The following is a 23,022-nucleotide window of genomic DNA, read 5'->3' as shown; positions in this document are numbered from 1 at the left end:
TGTGTGTCTTTAAACATGCGCCCCAGTATACCCTTACGGTAGTCTTTGGCCAACCAGTGGTTCCACCCAGCATTTGGCGTGCAGTAGATCCATTTTATTCCGGAGGGAGCGTACATTTGCCAGTGCGATGGAGGGAAGAGGGGGTCTGAAGGGACGCTTCCTCAGCCTGGTGCGTACAACTCCTCGCCTTCCTCTTTTCCTTGGGCGGATTTCTGGAGGGAGGTTGACTGCCGGTTTCGCGTTGCAGAGGATGGAAGAGCGTAGTTGGGAGAAGCTCTACTCGGCTGTAGGTGAGTTGTTTGTACCTGCCAACCTCTGGTAGTAGCGCCGAGCAGTTGTTGAGAATCCATAGCAGCATGCATGTAATCCAGAAAGCCTTGTATAGAATTAGCATCCTGGGTGTGTGACTGAACAATAACGGACTGAACAGTAACAGTAAACAGACGATAGACAGTACAAAACTGTACGAAACACGAACTCAAACGGGACGCCGACAGGACGCATGACAGAGAGTGTCGTCGCAGCAGAGCATGCGCCGTACTTTTCATATATTGTTTTAGCCCAATGCGGGCTTTGGAGGCAACCATTCTCTCATTGATGGAAATATTCTGGTTTGGATGGTAGTTCCTCCTACAGGCGTCCCTAATATCCTGGTAGAGAGGCTTTGTTTTGGCGAGACTATCGTAAACTGGTGTGCCTCTCCTCTGCTCGTTAGTAGGATCGTCCGCCATGCTGCTGATGTGAAGGGACTGACAGATTCTGAGAAACTTCTTACCGGTCATAATTTGTTTGGGGAATGGGAGGCTGTACAATTTACTGTATACCTTCGCCAGTAATCGATAAATGAAGCATATTTTACAATACCAATGTAAATGATCAATGACATGAAGGCCATGATCTCCTGAACTGTGATGTTGATCCACGGGTTAAAGGGTGGTGAGTGATATGTTGCACCATATTCGTTGGTGTTTTGGGTTATTGTCTGAAGAATATGTTGTGTGAAAAAAAGCTGTATGTGGCTGTATTTATTGATTGATTGAAAACTTTATTGAACAATATTAGACAAGTGTTCAAAAGGATTAAAAACACAATAAAGCCCAAAGGCTTATTTCCATTGTGGTCCTATTTGATGGTAGACAGTACACATGGATTTAAAACAAGGAAGACACACACACAACACATGGACTAAAAACATGGGAGAGAGACACTAAGGCACATAGACTACAACATTGAAGAGAAAGAACAAGAACAAGATGTAGGTATGAGCTGGGGTCCAGGTGAATGTTTGGGTCTGAAGTTGGGCTGTGGTGGAGTGATATCTGGCTCATCAACATCATTCCACACCTCTTCAGGGCTGGTTGACAAACAAGTTTGACTGGTGCTGGCTCCTGCACCAACACCTCTCACCCGCCCCCTCCCTCTACCTGGTCCTTTGCCTTATGATCTCCTGCTGGTAGATGGTCGCTTTTGCTGCGTTCACATGGAGTCCGGTAAACGGTAAACGGCATATGCCGCTGGACGGAATGGTAAAAACAAACAAACTGTTGAACGGCACGGCACAACGGCAAGATGCGTCACCATGTTGCTATGGTAACGTCGACATACTCGTACTCATACGTCACGTTCAGTTGAGGATACCGTCGCAGCAGACAACAAAAGTTAAAATATTTGAACTTGGGACGGCATTGCCGTTTGTCGTTGCCGTCCACGGTATTTTTGCCAGCCTCCCCCAAGTTTTACTGTCATTCTCTTGTCCACTATCATGGAGTCTGGCATGCCGTCTGCCGTTTACCGGACACCATGTGAACGCAGCATTTAAAGGTGGGGGAGGTTGCTCCTCTCCTGATGAGCTGCTGTCCTGCTCCTCTCTTTTTTGCCGCTTGCCCACAGGAGGTTGCCATTCCTCACCTGAATCTCCTTCAGATGTTTGCCTATCATGTGAAAATAAAGAAATAACAGTAAGCCACACCTAAAAAATGGCATACGTTACACCCTATATAGTGCACTATGTAGCAGAGGTTGTAATTGTGGAGTCATTAAGTCATCTCCATGCCATGTATCTGTTCTGCTCCTGCACTAAACCAGCTGAGTCCTGAGCATATCATTCTTTTCAGAATTTCATTGGCTATACAATGTGTCAGTCACCATCCAAATCGGTTCCTATTGGCTGAAGTTATTCAGAGCTGAAGTAAGGCATGTCCTTCGTTTCAACACAGGCCCTCGTTGGCTATTACAGGCGGGAGACCAGGAAAGGAAGCTTCTGATTGATCGAGTGAGATGACAATCGAAAGGTCAGAGTGCAGCAGCCATTTTGTAAAGAGATTGACTTTTTGTTTACATGTGAATGGGACTTATGAGGAGAAATACATGGATTTACTGGATATACAATACGTAATTTCATATGATACAGCAGCGGTTTGAGGCTATCTACTGGTACAATAGTGTGTTTTGGACTAAATTGGATTTACTGGACTTTTGTGAATGTAACAAGACATGTCAACATGTCAACATGTGATCGGGGGGACTACCTTGACACTTATTTGGTGTTATATCAGCTTTTTAATTTTTGGTTAGCTTGTCTATAGTCTGACTCGAGTGTTGCTGTGATGATTATATTTTGGAATGTTCGGCATATCTTTAACTCATTGAGTGCCATTGACGTATATATACGTCAATCAAAATCCAACGCTTGAGTGCCATTGACGTATATATACGTCAAATGCAGTTTTCTGTGGCTGGTAAATGGGGACGCTGTTGCGCACACTGTGAGTAATTTTGGGGCTTCTGGGATGTGTAGAACGAAGAAGACTGTAGATCAGAGCAAGAAGTGAAGAGGAAGGAGAAGACGAGTGCGATCGGTACAGAGATAAAAAAGTTGGGAAGAGTTTCTATTTCTAGAGGAAAACGACGGGCAGAGCCTGGAACAAGTGTAACGTGGAGCTGCAGGAAGCTTAGCCACTGATGCTATTAGCATAGCTCCAGCTGCATGAAGTGATCGGAGGAGGCAGGAAAGGTAAACTGATCTAGATGATCAGCACCGAAATGCCGAAGCGAAAGCGGATCGCGGAGTCAGTTTCACCAGTTGCTGTAAACCGACGTCGTGACGACGAACCGAGAGATCAGCGCGGTGCGTCGCTGCCGCGGCCGCGTCCAGCAGAGAGGCTGAAGACGCCATGACGTCTCCCTCCCTCCTTCAGAGACGAGGGGAAGCAGCAGGAGGAGAAGTAGGAGAGGGGAGGGGCAGAGAGGGGGTGAGGGGAGGGGGGAGGAGGGGGTTAGGAGAGGGTGAGGGGGCAGCAACTGCAGGAGGAGTAGGAGAGCAGGCATCACTCTGCATAGTAGGACTCCTACTTGTTGTATTTTAGTTTTTTTTTTTTTGTAGCTACAATGAAAAAACATGTGAAATGAAATTTTCAGATGTCTTACATGTTTCTGAAGCCAAAATTAAAACGGATAAATCACTGTTTGTCTTGAGAGACTCTCTTTCACAAAAATGCATTTTTCTCAGCTTTCTAGAAAAAAAGTGGTCTTTTTGGTGCAACCAGGCTCTATTCAACTTAAGATAAATTAAGAATGGAACAAGGTACAAACAAATGGTTTTTCCCTAGTTAAATAGAGAGTCTCCTCTTTCCTTTGAGCTATTTTGTGTTTTCAGAGTCATAATACAAAATATTCTCTTGGTCTTAAAATATTACTCAAAATGCCCCGAAACGCTGGCACATGGCACTGACCATTTTATAAAAGGGCTGGCACTCAATGAGTTAATCACAAGAGTTTTAGCTGTCCAATGATATGTGGCATGAGTATTTCAAGTGACTGGTGACATCATGACACATCCTTGTTTCTAACCCCCCCCCCCGGCCGGCAGGTGGGCCCTTGGAACGGGAAGACCACTCACTGACGAGGAGCTCATTGCCGCCCTGAGAAATGTGCTCCACGGGACGGCAAGAGATTGGTGGGACGTGGCCTGCCTGAAAGTCCAAACCTGGAGAGAATTTCAGGTACAGTTCCGTACTGCGTTTCTGTCTGAGGATTATGAGGATGAATTGGCAGAAAGGGTGCGCAATAGAGTGCAAACAGAGGGGGAAAGTGTCCGTCACTTTGCGTACATGTATCAGGCCCTGTGCAAACGCTGGAAATCAAACATTGAGGAGGAGGAGATCATTAAACTAATTTTGAAAAACATAAACCCACAGCTAGCCAGTCAGCTGAGGAGCAGCTGAGTTACCTCTGTTGATGAGCTTGTCCACCTGGGTCAGCAACTGGAGAAGGACCGAGAGTATCAGCTGCAATATGAACAGAGGAAGACTGTAAAGAAACCACCATCTAAACCTGCTGCATCTGACCCCCCTGTGTTGCCCCCTTCCAGAGACAACCACATGAGACAAAAACAACCCAGCCATAATCGACACACATACAGTATATGACAATCAACATCTTGCTGCTATAAGCACTTTGCACTTTGTCTACCTCATACATGTTGTTGTCTAGTCTACTACTGGTGCTGTAAAGGAAGCCATGCACCAGCCTCTTGCCCCCATCTCTGCCCTGGGACTGAAGTCGGCGGTCCGCTTTTCTCTGGGACGTTGGTGGGCGGTCCGCCTCCCCCAGGTCTCCAGTCCCGTAAGTGGCGGCGTCCTCCAGCGGTGCCTCCAGAGACGACTTGCAAGCGGTGTTGCCCTTCTGCCCGGCCTTTGAGCCAACCCCCAGACTCAGCCCTACGCTCCTCTGCTCGGCCCCCGGGCCGCCCTCCTGAGTCTCCATGCCCCTCTGCTCATCCCTCAGCCCTTCCGCCCGAGGTCCCCTGCTCTGCCAATCATGTCCCCTGGTCTTGCTTCTGGTTCCCTCCTCCTGACCCCCTCAACCCACCCTGTTTGGTGTTGTCTGTCCCTCCTCCAGGCCCCCCTCCGTCCACCCTGGTCCGTGTTCGTGTGGGGGCTGTCTGGGAGCCAGCCCTTGGGTGGGGGTAATGTCATGACCCTGTTGTTTTCCTTGTCTTGTCTTAGTGTGATGTCCTTTTGTGGGTCCCTGTTTAGTTCCTGTATTATTTTGAAGGTCTGTTTCTGTCATGATTTGTGTCTTGAGTTCCTGTTTTACTTTGAAGTTCCTGTCTTGTCTTCCTGTGTTCTCCCGCCTGTTTGATTACCTCATGTGTCTCACCTGTGTCTGATTGCACCACCTGTGTCTCGTTTCCTCGTGTATATAACCCCTGTGTTTCCCTTTGTCTCTTGTCGGTTCATTTGTCGTTGTCACTGTTGTGTTCCATGTGATGTTCCCCGTTCCTAGTGAGTTCTTGGTTTTCTCTCTTTTCTTTTGTACTTTGATTGCAAACCTGTCCAGGACTTAGGCCTGTTGACCTTTTAGTTGCTACTTTGTGTTTTTGTTTCCTTCCGTTGGACTTTGAATCCCCCCTGTTGTGTTTTACCTTGGTTTTTTTTTAAATAAATAGTTTTCGTTGCTTTGCACCTTGGCTCCTGCATTTGGGTCCTCCTGCTTTCCTCATTGTGACACCCACATGCTTTGTGTATTTGGATGACATCATCATTTATTCAACTGACCTTGATCAGCATAACCTCAACTTTCAAGCTGTCCTCGATAAATTACAGGAATCAAATCTCACAGTCAACATGAAAAAAAGTAGGAAATCACTGAAGTTCTTGGGTCATGTTGTTTCTGCTGCTGGTGTGGAGGTAGGCAGTGCAGAACTTCCCTGTACCTCAGACCATGAAAGAGCTCCAAAGGTTCCTTGGAATGGTGGGGTGAATTATTCCACAACCGAGCAGGAATGTCTTATGGGCACTGTAAAAGTGGAGGTATTATCTGGAGGGCAGACCTTTTACAGTCGTCACGGATCATTCTTCCCTTGTCTGGGTTTTCAAAACCCAGCACCCGGCTCATTCACTCCTTCACGGTAGAATATCGGAAGGGAAAGTACAAGAAGGTGCCTGATGCATTGTCAAGAGCTCCGGTAACTGACCTCCAAAACCCTCTCGCCACGTGTGCTGTTGTACAATGGTCGAAAAGGGATACCACCAAAAATCTCCAGGTAACAGATGCTGCCATCTGGAAAGCTCAACAGGAGGATGCTGACACCTGTGCCCTGTATCAGAAAATGGTGAAATTTCTGAGAACCTTACAATAAAGTATACAGTGTTAGAGTATAAAGTGTACCGTGTGGTGCAGTTACCGCATAAAACTCTGTACCAGGTGTAAATCCCTCCAGTCCGACCCCAGCTTCTCCATCATTACCACAATGACCTTCTCTCTGGCCACCTGGGACGATACAAAACCTACAAACGGTGAGTCTGGATGTGAGAGATCATGAACGATGTTGCCGGGTTTGTCAGACATACAAACCCGAGACCCGCAAACCTACTGGGAAACTGCAACAGACCGTAGTGACTGGACCCTGGGAGATGCTAGGGGTTGACCTCATGGGTCCTTTTCCTTGGAGTTGTAACAGGAACTTTTAATTATTGTCTTTGTCGACTATTACACAAGGTGAATGGAGATGTTCCCCCTTCGCAGAGCCACCGCTGAGACTATCTCTCACACCTTACACGCTGGGGTGTGCCTACGTACATCCTTTCGGATCAAGGCCCACAGTTCGTATCAGCCATCTTTGAAGAAGCCTGCAAACAGTGGAATTTGAAACAACGGAAAACATCCCCATATCATCCACAAACCAATCTGATGGAGCGGGTCAATCGCAACATAAAAGTCATGATCGCCTCCTACGTGCAGAACAAGGATAAACTTTGGGACAAATTCTTACCTGAATTCCGCTTTGTGTTGAATTCAGCGGTGCACAAATCTACGGGAGTTACACCTGCAGACCGTAGATGCTGAGTTGCATCCCTGACTGAGTGACCTGGACACACCCGCCTTTGCTACTGCAAGCTGCAGAGGAGAGTTCAAAGAATTTGTGAAAACCAATCTGGAAAAAGCAAGGTGGGACCTTAAACTTATGAGGTGGCTTTGGAGGACACTGGGGAAAATTTACGTGTTGTTAATGTGGCCCAGATGAAACCCTGTTATCCCACAGCTGAGGAGGTGGACTGAAAGCAGGGTAATCGTTTCCTGGAAATATTTCAGCAGGACAGCGATGAAGAGGATTTCCTGGGTTTCTCCACCCCAGATGTGGTTGCACCCATGCAAACCAAGCCTGAGGGAGGTCGGAAGTAAGCCTTCTGTTCCGACTTCTCTCGGGGGGAGGAGTGTGATAGCCAGGCTGTTCACGCCCTCATGTCCACGCCCTCATGTCCACCCCCTCGGTGCGCTGTGCGGCGCCACTTCGCCCCGACATTAATGGCGCCAGTTTTTTAAATCTCCGCCTCTGCCGGTGTGCTGGTGGTTGACAGAGAGTTGTGCTGTCGGTAGCGTCGAAGCTCCTATGCTCAGTAGTTAAACAGTGAGCCGTAAATCCTCACCACACTACCACAACGGATCCCTCCTCCACCGTCAACGCCCGCATCCTGTCTCCTGGAACCCTGCATCTCCTCCCGGACCTTCTTGAAGAGTTTTTTTCTAATTCCTTCTTTTTTTCCCTTTCAAAATAAAATGACTGAACTTTGATTATTAACAAACTGATTTTGCATTGGACTTGGATTATTGAATTGCTGACTGCATTGAAATGAAGTGTTTTTGTGGTTTATGTTGATAGTGCTGTTTTTTTTCTGGTTGATTAATGAACTGTACACTATGATGTGTATTGCTTTTGTGGGGTTTTGTTATGTGTGTGTGGTTTAAAATTGTGTTAGGGTTTGAATTCCCCTGGAATCAACTGACTGAGATATTTATTGATAGGAATAATAAAGGACTCGTCTAAACTCAATTCCTGTCTTGTTGTTTGTCTTGCCCATCACCCACTGGCTGGTCAGTTGGTTGAACAGAAATACACTTTACATATTCCTATTCCATTTTATTTAGAGACCACCCCACAAATGCATCTGTTTGTTCGGTGGGACTGTAGGACCCATGTTAGCCTACTGACAAACTGCTTAGCTATCATCAATGGTTTTCAGAATGTATTGTGATATAACACGTGACCTTACATTCTGAGTTTGACGGAGGCAGCTCCAATGGAGGCATGTCATTGTCTCCATCAGGAATAATTCCTGACAGAGAGGTCTACCCGGTTATGCCAGTGATGCACTGGTCTGTAGCAGATAAAGGTGGCTGTGAAGGCCCTCCTCCTCCTGTGGCTGCTGAGTGGGTTTTTGAGTGTTGATATGTTTCTTTGCATCCATTTTTATGTCAAACATTTTACGTACGTTTGACCTCCTGAAAGGCTCTTCCAACAGAGGAGACATCTTCCCTTTGACAGTCACTCCACTACGAATAGAAGAAAATAAAATGTGCTTGCTTAGCTCCACTTCTCCCAAAATCATTTCGATCTCCACCTCAGAAAAGTTCCTTTTTCTTTTCCCTCGCTTTCTTTGTCAATTTCCGATCGGGTCATGATTCATGATCATACACATGTGCTTACAATCAAATCTGAGTTTCCCGCGCCGCCTATATGTAATTTTATTTACTGTAGGATACTTGTATGTTGGGCTGCTAAATGCACAGGTTGAACAATGTTTTGGTATTCCTCTTGAACTTTACATTGATACATTACATTCATTTTGTTGTTGAATTTCTAAATATAGATTGCACTACACACTTTAATTGAAGAAGGTCTTATTTATTTTATTTTTGAAACATTTATGTTGGACTGTAAAATGAAGATGACCTTTTTCTGATATTTATTTAAGGTAAATGTATTGTTGTATTAAAAAAAAACATTGTTAGAATAATCAATGAATTAATCATTAGGTGCGGCCCTAAACAATAATGATTCTTATTACCCAGTGACGTCTGTTACAAATATACTTTTCCGTACTCACTAGAGTGTGAAAGAATCAAAATTAAAAGAAAAAAAGTTGCACATGACAAAATAAAGGACATAATCACCAAAAAAAGCTGTTTGCAAATTGTAATAAAGGGTGACTCCTCAGCTCTGGCTGGGACGGCTGAGTGTCAGTCGACAGCATAGATGGTACACGAGAATGGGCCTGATGGTCTGATCCCTGATCCCATAGATGAGAGAAGTTAGACATCTGGGGAGGATATAGATGAACACATAAACAACACTCTTGATACGAACAATTGTTAATCTTGGTAGGATTGTTGAGAGGAATTGAACAATAGCAGAATGCATTGTTGAGAAGAGACTGAGGCCCAGCTGTGCTAGATGCAGGAGCAGTGTGTTACGAGCCTTCTGAAATGAATCTTTGTCTGTAGAGGCTGACTTTGCTGCTATCATCACAGCAATATATGAGGAGATTATTGCCACAGTAGCAAATAAAAACACAAAATAAGTGAAGACTTGGTCATAATAATAAGTTATTGGCTCAAGCAGCAGTAGTATGTCAGAGCAAACATCGGTCATCTGGAGGTTTTCCAGGTCTTTAAATTGAAAATTTGACAGTAAAACAACTCGAATGAGGACATTTAATAAACTAATGCTCCAAACCACAATTATAGCTAAAGCAGTGTTTTTGGTAGTGATGACAGTAGCATGCCTTAGTGGGTAGCACACAGCTACACACCTCTCCAGAGACATCACCACTAGTGTGAGAGGAGAGATGTCATTCGTTAGCTTGGTCAACATAACAAGAACACAACACACAGGATATGTTAATATTATTCTACAAGCAGCAAATATATACAGTAACTGGCTAAATGCCAACAGAGCAGTGTCTGCAAAAAGGAGATTATACAGAAGAATGTAACGTGAGGTCTCTCTAAACACCAGTTTACTCCTCAGGGTAAAAAGCATAGTGCTGTTAATGAAGAGAAAGACACAGCATGGCATTCCAATCAGTGTGGAAAACAAGACTCTTTCCAGTAACCCTTGATACTGATGAACAGACATGTTACTGTCACTAATGTTGAGACCCTGAGATTGGTTTGCATATGACATTTTAGAAAAACATTTAAGACAAAAAATAAATATGAACCTATTGATGTAATTAAAACACAATAGCATCACAATTTTTCTGCAGTTTGCAATCCTTAAACAGTGAATACATGTCATCTTTAGAGTACAGGTACCTGTTACATTTGCTTGCATATCAGAAAATGATTCATGAATATTTTCCCTGCGCTGACAGTTATCAGGTTAGAGGCCATGGCTAATTTCATTTGAGCAGAACTGTTCTGCAAGTCTTACCTGTCCTCACACACTATATCTTAGCTCAGTTTTCCCGCCCACTTCATGACACTTATGTGGACATCCAGTTGTCTTGTGCATGTTATAATTCCAATTTTGGAAACAGAAAAAACAAAAACAACAAAAAATAAGTTAAATATTTACTTTACTTTAGTTGATCTAGTAGTATTTAGAAGACAAATAAGTACTATTTATTTTCTAAATATACTTTTTCTTTATTTTATTTCGCATTTATTTATTAACTAGGGCTGTGGCAGAAAAGTCAAATGACTCTTCTTTTCTCACCACTTTTCCTAGACTTCAATGAAAAGGTGAAGAAGAGAATTAGTACTGTACCTGTACTACTTGAACAGTTTTATGTGACCTTAGAACACATGGACAACACTCTTTTTTCAAAATGTATCAAAAGCAACTGCCTGTAATAAAATAATATAATAAAACCTCTGGAGGTTAGCTCTGAGTCAAAAATGACACCAAGATTGCTAGCTTCTTTCCGAATGATATCGGAGAGGATACCAACGGTAGAGGGGAGACTGTCAAGATTGCAGGTGCTGGAGCTATGGGGTGAAAAGGAACCTCTGCTTTTGGTTCGTTTTTCTGGAGAAAGTTGTTGGACATCCATGCTTTTTTTATCTGACAGGCATGAGACACATCGGAAGAGCCATGTTTCAATGGTACATACAACTGGGTGTCATCAGCATACAAATTAAAATTAATGTTGTACCTCTGAATGAATCTCTAAGCATGAGAGGGCGAGGCATCGCCAAGAGACACAGAGAAGGACCTGTTAAAGATAAGTAGGACTTGAACCACCAAGCTCCCCACCACTGATGCCAACAAGTTGTTTCAGATGGCTAATTAGGATATCATGGTCCACAGTATCAAATTCTGAACTGAGATCAAGTAATATCAGAATTGAATAGAGCCCTGAGTCAGCTGCAAGCAACAAGTTGTTAGTGACCTTGATGAGAGCGGTCTCAGTGCTGTGCTGGGAGCAGAAGCCTGTTTTTCATTCATCAATAATTACCCCCATCAACAACCTGAAGTGTTCCGGAAAGCTCTGAATTTGCCGTTCATATCATTCATATATACATCGAGCGGGCAAGCTTGGTGATGGCTGCCATGTGGTGTCGCCATGTTTCAGTGGCACCGTGACCATAGGAAACCACGGAAACTCACCGGAGCTGTCGGCTCAGACAGTACCGTGGAGAGAGAGAGAAAGGAAATGGGGAGGCAGAGATGGGGAATGACATGCAACAAAGATGCAGGATTTGAACTGGGCCCACCTGCAGTGACGACTGTAGCCTCCACCAAGTGAGCTAAATGCCTCCCCAAAGCCAACCAAGTAATTTGTTTGGACAAGAGAGATTCCATGAGTGCTGATATCCATGAGTTTCAAATGTAGTCCTACACCTGCCATGTTGGGGACCCACACGTGTTTCAAACTAATTAATTAGTTCTAAGCCAATCAGAAACACAACTCAAATTGAAACACCTGTGTCGGTCCCCAACATGGCAGGGTTAGGGTTGAAACAAAAAAGATATTGATGCTGCATCTATGCTCTCCAGGGAGGACATGGAGATTTTGTTAAAATTAGTTAAAGGAGAGTGGAGGTGTGAGTGTGTGTCAGGTTCTCTAAGGACAGTGCCAAACTGCTGCCGGATCTGCACAGTCTTATTTTCGAAATGAATAACAAACTCATCACATTTCTGTGGGGAGGGGTCAGGAGGCTGCTTGGGTACAGGTCCAGTCACAGAATAAATAGAATTTAAGAGTACTCTGGGATTATGAACATGGGTGGCAATCAGGAAGAAAGTGTTTCTAGCCTCTTTGACAGCATGCTGGTTGTAGGGGTTCGTACTTTGTAGCGATGGATGGAAAGATCGGCTCGTGCTCTTTCACCCAGGTGCGGATGTCTGCTGGGAAGACTCGCAGCAGCTGCTCCAAAATGACCTGCTCACCGATCTGCTCCTTGGTATGCTGCTCTGGCCGAATCCACCGACGGTAGAGACCCTTTAAGCGGTGGTAAGTCTCTGTTGGGTTCTCTCCCGGTGGAACTGCCATGGCCCGGAACTGCTGGCGATACGTCTCCGGTGAGACGTCAAACTTGGTCAGGAGTGCCGCCTTCAGATCCGGGTACGAATGAGCCCTCTCCTCGTCCATTGCGGTGTATGCCTCTAGCGCCTTCCCAGTGAGTAGCGGCACCAGGCGACACGCCCACTCACCATCTCTGGGAGAGAGAGCGCGCCGGTCAGGGAATGACGGGGCGTTCAAAGGCGCTCCGTCACACTGGTAAAAGAACATAAGATCTTTAAAGCCCCACTATGTAGTTTTTGGACCTTAAAATAATGTTTCTAAACTCACTGAAGTGGTAGAAAAATGGTTAATAGGATGATGGTGCCGCAGGTGGAGCGGGGTCGCGTCGGCTAAAACTGCACTATGTAACTTTCCTGTGCAGGTAGGAAAACCGTAGTCCTGGTACACCACAGCTCCACTGAGCTCCAGAGCCCAAGCTCAAGCCCGGTTTCCCTGCTCCTCTCACCCACATACCAGCGCCCTGTGCTGGGCTGCACGGCTGACCAGCCTCCCTTGACCTCTGGAGCTTTGCTCGGTACCAGCAACGGCAACGGGACCACCGGTGCCGTCACCATTGCAGCAATCGTTTATCAGCCACCTTAGATATAATAGGAAGAATGCTTATGAGTCTGTAATTTGTAATATCAGTTTTGGAAACAGATTTGAAGATTGGTGTAACCAACCTTCCACTGTGATCGGTGCATTGGGTGGTCGACAGATTAAGCAGATGTGTGAGTGCTTTCCAGGTGGTCAGCATTTGATTTTAGAAAGTAACTACCCAGCCCGGAAGCATCTTTGGCTTTTGAAGATTTAAGAGATCTAATTATCTTTCCCACCTCAGCTTCAGTGATTACCGCCAGTTCGAAGATAGGGAGGTAATTTTTGATAGGACATGGTGTGTACTTTTAGGTTTAAACAGTTGCACAATTTCAGTGACGGAACTTATCAAATATGCATTTAGTGATTTGGCAAGAATGAGGGGATCTTTCACCAGAACATCACTGATTTTCAATTCAAGGGTATTGTTGGTTTTGTTATTGAGTCTGCCTGTGAGTTTGTTAATACAGTCCCAAACCTTTTTTCCATTACTGATCCGATGGTGCTATAGAAAAATAGTCATGACTGACAGACCAGATTTGGAGAGGTTTTTGATTTTCCTGCTGCGGTACTGTTTCTGTCTGTGTGTCTATAATCCAATCTCGTCGGCATTCTCTGTGAGTGAGATTGAGAATTAAAATTCTATAGGATTCCATGGGTGCTGCCATGGCCTTTCAGTGTCTGATATGGAGGTTTGACCTGTCTTGGCTGGATAACAACACTAGATGGGGCTGGTACTGTTTTACTGTGAGCTTAGAGTGAGGAGAGGTTGGTCTGAATTAAAATACAGTAAGTAAATAAAAATAAAGGTTGGTCACACCATGCATAAATATTGCTTCAGGGAATAAGCAAAACTATTAAAATAACATGTTCAATGAGCCAAACAGATAAACACAATTTTGTGTGGTGAAAAAAAATCCTTTATTAATTTTTAGCAGCTTTTATGCATAAACATTTAAAACAGGGTCCTTTTTTGTAATTTGCCTGTATGGGCTACTGCTATTATACTATACAGAAGTTTTTGGTGATTGACAAATGTAATTCACTGATGTTTTGAAGAATCTAAGTATGTGTAGTACTGAGGGAGACTCTTAAAACTGAGTGAACACAAAGCAAAGACAAAAATGAAAAAGTCTAATTGAGGGCTTTTATGGTATTTTACTGTACTGATGTTTTCACAAGCCAGAACGTTTTAGTGTAAATCAGTGACCAAGTAACTGATGATATAAACATAAAAGTCAAAAGCAACATCACATGTTAACAAAGAGCTAACAAACATGTTAATGTTTTCAATTGATGTGTCCATGAATAGTATCTCACAGTTTGCTGTTGTTAAGCTTTCTTTAATAACAGTATAGATACATAGATATGTTAATGCATCTTTTACAATATAAGTACCTGTAATGATGCCCCTTAAAATGCTCAAAGTAGCTAGTGTTACAAAACTCAACTGAATTTTTTGTGTTAATCCTGTTACATCCAAGTAGCAAGTTTGGATAAGTTGATTCTATTTTTAGTATAATTTTTGTATAATTTCATCATACATACAAGCTAAAGGGACTTAGGCCCCGATCATTTTCATTGGTGGGAGTCCCATACCTTTTCACTCTCCCCTCCCGCTGTCAAATTTTAGCTGCTGCACTCAAATTCAGCTTCCTCTGCTTTGATAATGAATATCCAGTTCCATTAACAGAAACATATCTGTAATATGACAAACCTGAGTCAGTGGCATAAACATGGCACAGTAACTCCTTTTTGCAATGTAAAATCAGGGTGTTATGGCTATAACAATAATGATTTTACATAATTATCTGATCATTTCGATGGAAGTATACAACATCAAGAGACAGTTGCATATTAAAACACAATGTAAAAATGCAATCAGAGAAACAGCTTCTCAATGTTCAGCATAGACTACATTTTAATTTGAATGTAAGTGAAGTTGTGTTAGTCAACTGTAATCTAGGGTCACTTCTCAGCTTTTGCTGGGATGGCTTAGTGTCTGTCGACAGCACAGATGGTAAAAGAGAACGGGCCTGATGGTCTGATCTCTGATCCCATAGATGAGAGAAGTCAGACATCTGGGGAGGATATAGATAAACACATAAACAACACTCTTGATACGTACAATTGTTAATCTTGGCAGGATTGTTGAGAGGAATTGAACAATAGCAGAATGCGTTGTTGAGAAGAGACTGAGGCCCAGCTGTGCTAGATGCAGGAGCAGTGTGTTACGAGCCTTTTGAGATGAATCTTTGTCTGTAGAGGCTGACCTGGCTGCTATCATCACACCAATATATGAGGAGATTATTGCCACAGCAGCAAATAAAAACACAAAATAAGTGTAGACTTGGTCATAATGATAAATTATTGGCTCATCCAACAGGAGCATACCAGAGCAAACATCAGTCATCTGCAGGTCTTCCAGGTCTTTAAATTGAAAATTTGACAGTAAAACAACTCGAATGAGGACATTTAATAAACTAATGGTCCAAACCACAATTATAGCTAAAGCAGTGTTTTTGATAGTGATGACAGTAGCATGCCTTAGTGGATAGCACACAGCTACACACCTCTCCAGAGACATCACCACTAGTGTGAGGGGAGAGATGGCATTCGTTAGCTTGGTGAACATGACAAGAACACAACACACAGGATATGTTAGTAGTATTCTACAAGCAGCAAATATATACAGTAACTGGCTAAATGCCAACTGAGCTGTGTCTGCAAAAAGGAGATTATACAGAAGAATGTAACGTGAGGTTTCTCTAAACACCAGTTTACTCCTCAGGGTGAAAAGCATAATGCAGTTGATAAAGAGAAAGACACAGCATGGCATTCCAATCAGAGTAGAAAACAAGACTCTTTCCAGTAACCCTTGATACTGTTGAACAGACATGTTACTATCACTAATGTTGAGACCCTGAGATTGGTTTGCATATGACATTTTAGAGAAACGTTTAAGACAAAAAATAAATATGAACCTATTGATGTAATTAAAACACAATAGCATAACAATTTTTGTGCAGTTTGCAATCCTTAAACAGTGAATACATGTCATCTTTAGAGTACGGGTACCTATTACATTTGCTTGCATATCAGAAAATGATTCATGAATATTTTCCCTGTGCTGACAGTTATCAGGTTAGAGGCCATGGCTAATTTCATTTGAGCAGAACTGTTCTGCAAGTCTTACCTGTCCTCACACACTATATCTTAGCTCAGTTTTCCCGCCCACTTCATGACACTTATGTGGACATCCAGTTGTCTTGTGCATGTTATAATTCCAATTTTGGAAACAGAAAAAACAAAAAATAAATTGTCATAGGGTTCAATGTTTTTCCTAGTTAAAAACTTTAAACGTTTAAAAAACTTTACTTTAGTTGATCTAGTAGTATTTAGAAGACAAATCAGTACTGTTTCTTTTCTGAATATAATTTTTCTTTGTTTTATTTGGCATAGGGCTGTGGCAGAAAAGTCAAAGGAGTCTCCTTTTCTCACCACTTTTCCTAGACTTCAATGGAAAAGTGAAGGAAAGAATTTGTAAGTAGAAACCTGTACTTGAACAGTGACCAGTGACATGAACTGGATTCAAATTTTTAGCATGATAGAAAAGCACATTTAGAGAAAGCTGACCCATTAAAATAACAATTTAATGGTAATAGGGAATAGGAATAAATTATTAGCGATCAGAATAAATTATTCTGTGACATAATATCCTGACATATGTGCTTTTGACATATCTATATAATTGACAAAATTGGTGGTTTGGTAAAATGACATACACTACTCACAAAAAGTCAGGGATGTTTGGCTTTTGGATTAAATTTCAGAATGCACCTAAAATGCACTAGAACCTTTACAGGTGAACTTAATTTAACCTTCTCTAAACTTTTGAATGCAAATGTCCAATTGTTCAATGTTCTAGCAGTTGAACAAAAACAAAAATCACAAGCATCATCTGATTTAGTGGCTCAATTGTCATTGAACCACAAAATGTTCTGGTTCTATGACAATTTGTAGACAGTCCTCTTCTCTCTTCCTCTCCTCTCCACCATGTTCACATTTTGACATCATGAGACCAAGACAAAACTTGGATCAAATTGATCAAGTGATTGAGACATTGAGATTTTTGTGGTGCTATATTTAATTTAATTTAATTTAATTTAATTTCCTTTATTTGTTTAAGAGGGACAGTGTACATTAATGAACATTTTAAAAGAATAAATGTAAATGCACCCAATTATAGCCAACAGGCTAATTTCCGTTGGCAGTCCCCCTGCCTGATGGAGCATGGCATGAAACATAAAACAAAGGTATATAAAAAGTTACATTAAGATACATTAAGACAAATAACACAAATCACTACACAACAATACACCTTAACCCCACCCCTCCCACCCGCACGCACGAACGCACATATAACACGTTGCAGATACAAATATAACACATTGCAGATACAGATATATGTTAACAGATATCAGTACACAGTACCACAGTATCAGTACATTAAAAGTGATCACATGCCTGGTTGGCTCTAAGCCATACCTTCAGGCGGCCCTTAAAAGTAGACAGAGTAGGGCACTCCTTTATGGGCAAAGGTAGTGTGTTCCAGACCGTAGCTCCCTTCGTAGACAAGGCATTTCGACCGAAAGAGGTCTTCCTGTATGGAACCACACAGTCCCTGTTAGTGATTGACCTGGTGGTCCTTGTTTGTTTAAATGCAATAAACTCTTTAAGTGGAGATGGCGCCAGGCCATGAAGTACTTTATAAATTAAGCATGCAGAGGAGAATTTACAAAAATTAGGAAAACTCAGCAAATTATATTTCACTAGAATGTTACAATGATGGTACGATAACGTTTTTTTGTCTAAAATTTTGAGTGCTTTTTTGTACAGAAGCTCAACTGGTTTCACAATAGTAGAGCCGGTCATAGACCAGCTGGTAATACAGTAGCTTAAATGAGAAAAAATCATCGAGTGCAGAAACATCAAAGCGGCTGCTTCTGATAATGATCCTCTGTGTTAAGCATATAATAATATGAGTAGCAAAGCCATGTTGAATAAGTCACGCAGTGACGTCATACGAGAACAGATGTACCTGCGAGATTACGTTGTTGTGAGCATGCGCAATAAACGGTCAGTGACTGAGTTCTTCCGGACCAGAAAGAAGCATGGTTGTCTGTCCATTTCTCCCGTGAATAATAACTACTTTGGTGACTGTCTTACGATAGACTGCTGCAGAGATGTCTAGTAGTGCTACAGGTTATGGGCCCAGTCATACAGGCCAAAGGTGGTTCAGACTTTTATTCGACGGTGATGAGAAAAGTTACGAGCTCTGGGAAACAAGGTTCCTCGCGCACATGGAGTTGCGCGGCCTCAGACAAGTTATCCTGGAGGAGCCGGTGATAGACGAGGAAGACGAAGAAGCTCTCGCGGAAGATGAGACAAAGAACGGAGAGGCATTTGCGGAGCTGGTGCAATGCCTGGACAATAAAAGTTTGTCGCTGATAATGAGAGACGCAAAACGTGACGGGAGAAAAGCACTGGAGATTCTCCGCGAGCATTATGCAGGAAAAGACAAACCACGAGTGGTGAGTTTGTATTGTGAACTTTCCTCGCTCCACAAAGCGAGCAATGAAACAGTCACGGACTATATTATTCGAGCAGAGACTATATTCACGTCATTGAGAAGAGCAGACGAGCATATTAGTGATGGACTTCAGATAGCCATGGTGGTAAAGGGGCTACCTGACTCCTACAAGCCGTTCGTCGTGCATATCACCCAGACAAATGATGAAATAACTTTCGGCGAGTTTAAAACGAAACTGCGAAGTTATGAAAGTACTGAGAAATACGGGAGGAGTGACGTGAATGCAGACGGAGACAACGTGATGAAAACAAGCGGGACAACGCGGACACGTGGAAGAGGGCGAGAAAGGAAAATGGACCTGGCTGACGTCGAGTGTTACACGTGTGGTAAAAAGGGACACATGGCCAGGACATGCCCTGACGATTACCAGGCGAGGAGAGAGGAACGGAAATGGGACACGCCACAGCGGAGAAGGGGGCGCGGACGCGGCCATGACTATGTGAGGAAAGCTGATGGAGAGACGGAGACAGAGCCTACATTTTTCTGTTTCAAGCTAAGTGACTGTCATACACAAAGAGCATACAAGAAAGGTTTCATGGTCGACAGCGGCGCCACAGCACACATGATCAACGACGCCACAAAGTTCAAGACAGTTGATAAAAGCTTCAGACCAGAGGACCACAAGATTGAGCTTGCAGATGGAACTAAGGTGAGCGGGATGGCAAAGATGAGGGGAGACGCCGAAGTCTACTTGCTGGACAGCGAGGGACGACAAGTGAAAACGAGGCTCAAGCAGGCACTCTACATCCCATCGTTTCCACAAAACATCTTTTCAGTCAAAGCTGCAACAGCCAATGGAGCCGAGATCCGCTTCAAGGACGGTGATGACTGGCTGGTCCACAAGGATGGCACCAAGTTCAAAATGGATGTGTATGGTAGGATGTATTATCTTAGCACAGTAGAAGATGAACATGTCGATGAAGTGTATGGTTGTCATGATATCCAAACATGGCATAAAATATTAGGTCATTGCAATTTTGATGATGTTGCAAAATTAGAAAAAGTGGTTGAAGGGATGTCAATAAGACGTAAACGTGACAAGCCCAATCAGAACTGTGAAATATGCACACAGGGCAAGTTTACACAGAGCAGAAACAGACAAGCAGATGCTAAAGCTACAACTGTACTAGAGTTAGTACACACAGACCTATGCGGCCCCATAGAGCCAGCAGATAAAGATGGATACAAGTATGCAATAGCATTTACAGATGATTACAGTGGGATGATTTTTCCATACTTTATCAAAGCAAAAAGTGACACAACAAAAGCTACAGAAAAAATTATAGCAGATGTAGCCCCATACGGAAAGATAAAGTGCATAAGGAGTGATAACGGCACAGAGTTTACCGGGCAGGAGTTTCAGTCCTTGCTTAGGAGTAATGGGATAAGGCACGAGACAAGTGCACCCTACTCACCCCATCAAAATGGGACTGCCGAAAGAGGTTGGAGAACCTTATTTGAAATGTCACGATGCATGCTATTGGAGAGTAACCTCCCAAAGCAATTATGGACATACGCTGTACAGACAGCAGCTCAAACTCGCAACAGGTGTTACAGTAAGCGGCTAGAGCAGACACCTTACCGTGTTTTCACAGGAAAAACACCTAACCTATCTAACATGAGGATATTTGGCTCTGAATGCTACATATATACGCAGGATAAGAGGAAGTTGGACTCCAGATGTGAAAAGGGAATCTTTGTAGGCTATGATAAATATAGTCCAGCATATAACGTGTATTATCCTGAGACAGGAAAAGTCCTGAAACACAGGCTGGTGAAGTTCTTAACAAAAGGTAGCACAGATAGCCAGACTCAGACAGTTTGTGACATAGGGGACGACATTGAGAGTTACAGAGATGCACCACAGGAAATAATCAACCAGGGTCAGGGACAGCCTAAAGAGAGTGAAGAGTCCAGTGTTGAAGAAACTACTGAGGCAGGTCCAACCCAGACAGATAGTATTCTGAGAGAACAGGGAGAAAGATATCCTACAAGACAAAGAAAGGCTCCAGATTACTTAAGAGAGTACCAGTGTAAAGCTGAGTGTAATGATGACAAAAGTGAAAATATAGATTATTTCTACAGAGTAACTTATGGTGTACCTAAAACATTTAAAGAGGCAATGGACTCTAAAAAGTCAAAAATGTGGACTGAGGCAATGAAAGAGGAGATGAACTCTTTGACAGAGAATGACACTTTCACTTTGACCCCACTACCAAGAGGCAAACAAGCAGTGGGAGGTCGCTGGGTTTACGCAGTGAAAGAGAGCCCAGATGGATCTGAGACTTGTAAAGCCAGATATGTTGCAAAAGGATATGGTCAAGTGGAAGGAATTGACTATAAAGAGACTTTTTCACCAACAGCCAACATGACCTCTGTCCGAACATTAATGCAGGTGGCTGTACAAGAGGATCTTACCCTACACCAAATGGGCGTAAAGACTGCTTACCTCCATGCTCCGATGGACTGTGAGGTATATATGGAGCAACCTGAAGGTTTTGAAATCGAGTCAAAAACAGGAGAACACTTAGTGTGTAAACTCAACAAATCACTGTACGGTTTAAAACAGTCCGGGCGTAACTGGAACATGTTACTGCATGAGCACCTTACAGAAAATGGTTTTGTACAAAATGATGCTGATCATTGTGTCTACAGCAAGAAATCGGAAAATGAGAAAGTGATTCTGTTAGTGTGGGTAGACGACTTAATCATAGCAGCGAGTAACAACACCCTACTCAGTGATGTAAAAGAAATGTTGAAGAGAAGGTTTAAGATGAAAGATATGGGTCCACTTAAACACTTCCTGGGTATCAACTTTGAACAGAGTGAGGGAGAGATCAAAATGACTCAAAAGAGACACATAGAGAAAATGTTAGCAAAGTTTGGAATGTCTGAATGCAAACCAAGATTCACTCCGTGTGAACAAAAGTTAAACTTTGACAATGAGGGTGAAATTATTGACTCAACAGGATACAGAGAGATAGTAGGTAGTTTGATATACATTATGACATGTACTAGACCTGACCTGAGCTGGGTTGTCAGTAAACTATCACAACACCTAGCAGAACCCAGGCAGCAGCATTGGACTGCAGCAAAACACCTACTGAGGTACTTAAAGGGTACTATAGATCAAGAACTACACTACCAAAAATGTGAGGAAAACCTACAGCTTGAGGGATACAGCGATGCTGATTGTGCAGCTGATAAAAATGATAGGAGAAGCACAACTGGATATTGTTTCAGCTTGACTAAGAATGGTCCAGTTATATCTTGGAAAAGTAGGAAGCAGCCAACTGTGGCACTATCTACCTGTGAAGCTGAGTATATGGCACTAGCAGCCACTACTCAAGAAAGTATGTACCTTGTACAACTACTTAAAGGGATAGATAGTAGTAACCAGCATATACCAGTCAAGATATATGAGGATAATCAGGGAGCGATAGCTTTATCTAAGAACCCAGTATGCAGGCAGAGAAGCAAACACGTAGATATAAAGTATCACTTTGTACGGTCTGCACACATGGAAGGGAAAATATCAATAGAGTATTGCCCTACTACAGACATGGTAGCTGATGTATTTACAAAGCCAGTGACAAAGGCTAAACTTGAGAGGTTCAAGGAGTATTTGTTTGGAGAGTAATGTGAACTGGAAAATGTGAATGTTTTTGAAGTTTTCAGAACACTGCCAGTATGCAAAATGTTTTATGTTGGGGTTATATATACTGTATGTATATATATATATTTGTTTATTTGCATTTGTTTATTGCTATAGAGAGTTATAAACATGTATTTGAGTGGGAGTGTTAAGCATATAATAATATGAGTAGCAAAGCCATGTTGAATAAGTCACGCAGTGACGTCATACGAGAACAGATGTACCTGCGAGATTACGTTGTTGTGAGCATGCGCAATAAACGGTCAGTGACTGAGTTCTTCCGGACCAGAAAGAAGCATGGTTGTCTGTCCATTTCTCCCGTGAATAATAACTACTTTGGTGACTGTCTTACGATAGACTGCTGCAGATATGTCTAGTAGTGCTACACTCTGATTTGCTTAAAGTTGCAAAGGTGATATTTAATTTTTTTTGATAACGTTTTAACATGATTTTTAAATGAAAGTTTAGAGTCTATAATCACACCTAAATATTTGAATTCACTAACAACCTCCAACTCGTCAGCACCCAAAAAAACACCTGAGCGAGAAGGCATAGAAGAAGCAGATTGCTTCGACAGAAATAGACAAACAGTTTTTTTTGCATTCAAAATAAGACACGAACTTGTAAGCCATGATTGTATGTGTGTAAGTGCTGTAGAAAGCACCCGTGCTGCCTCCTCAGGATTTTTAGCTTTAGTAAATATTACCGCATCATCAGCGTAAAGCTGAACATCCACATTTAGACAAAAATCAGGTAAATCATTAATATACAATGTGAATAGAATGGGCCCCAGAATGGACCCTTGGGGGACCCCTACTGGACAA

At 42.8% G+C, this 23,022-nt stretch overlaps 1 protein-coding gene across 1 annotated transcript; it reads right to left on the bottom strand.

Annotated features, from left to right (window-relative positions):
* Positions 1-14,865: 14,865 nt before the first annotated feature.
* LOC310996601 (odorant receptor 131-2-like) lies at positions 14,866-15,789 on the bottom strand (the record flags this gene model as incomplete). The annotated part of the gene is made up of 1 exon (XM_083986023.1): positions 14,866-15,789. One exon carries the CDS (start codon positions 15,787-15,789, stop codon positions 14,866-14,868), a length of 924 nt encoding a protein of 307 aa, XP_083842149.1.
* Positions 15,790-23,022: the final 7,233 nt, after the last annotated feature.

The sequence above is a fragment of the Trachurus trachurus genome (assembly GCF_905171665.1).
Source record: "Trachurus trachurus genome assembly, chromosome: 14".
NCBI lineage: Eukaryota > Metazoa > Chordata > Actinopteri > Carangiformes > Carangidae > Trachurus > Trachurus trachurus.
This window is presented reverse-complemented; position numbering and strand designations above follow the sequence as displayed.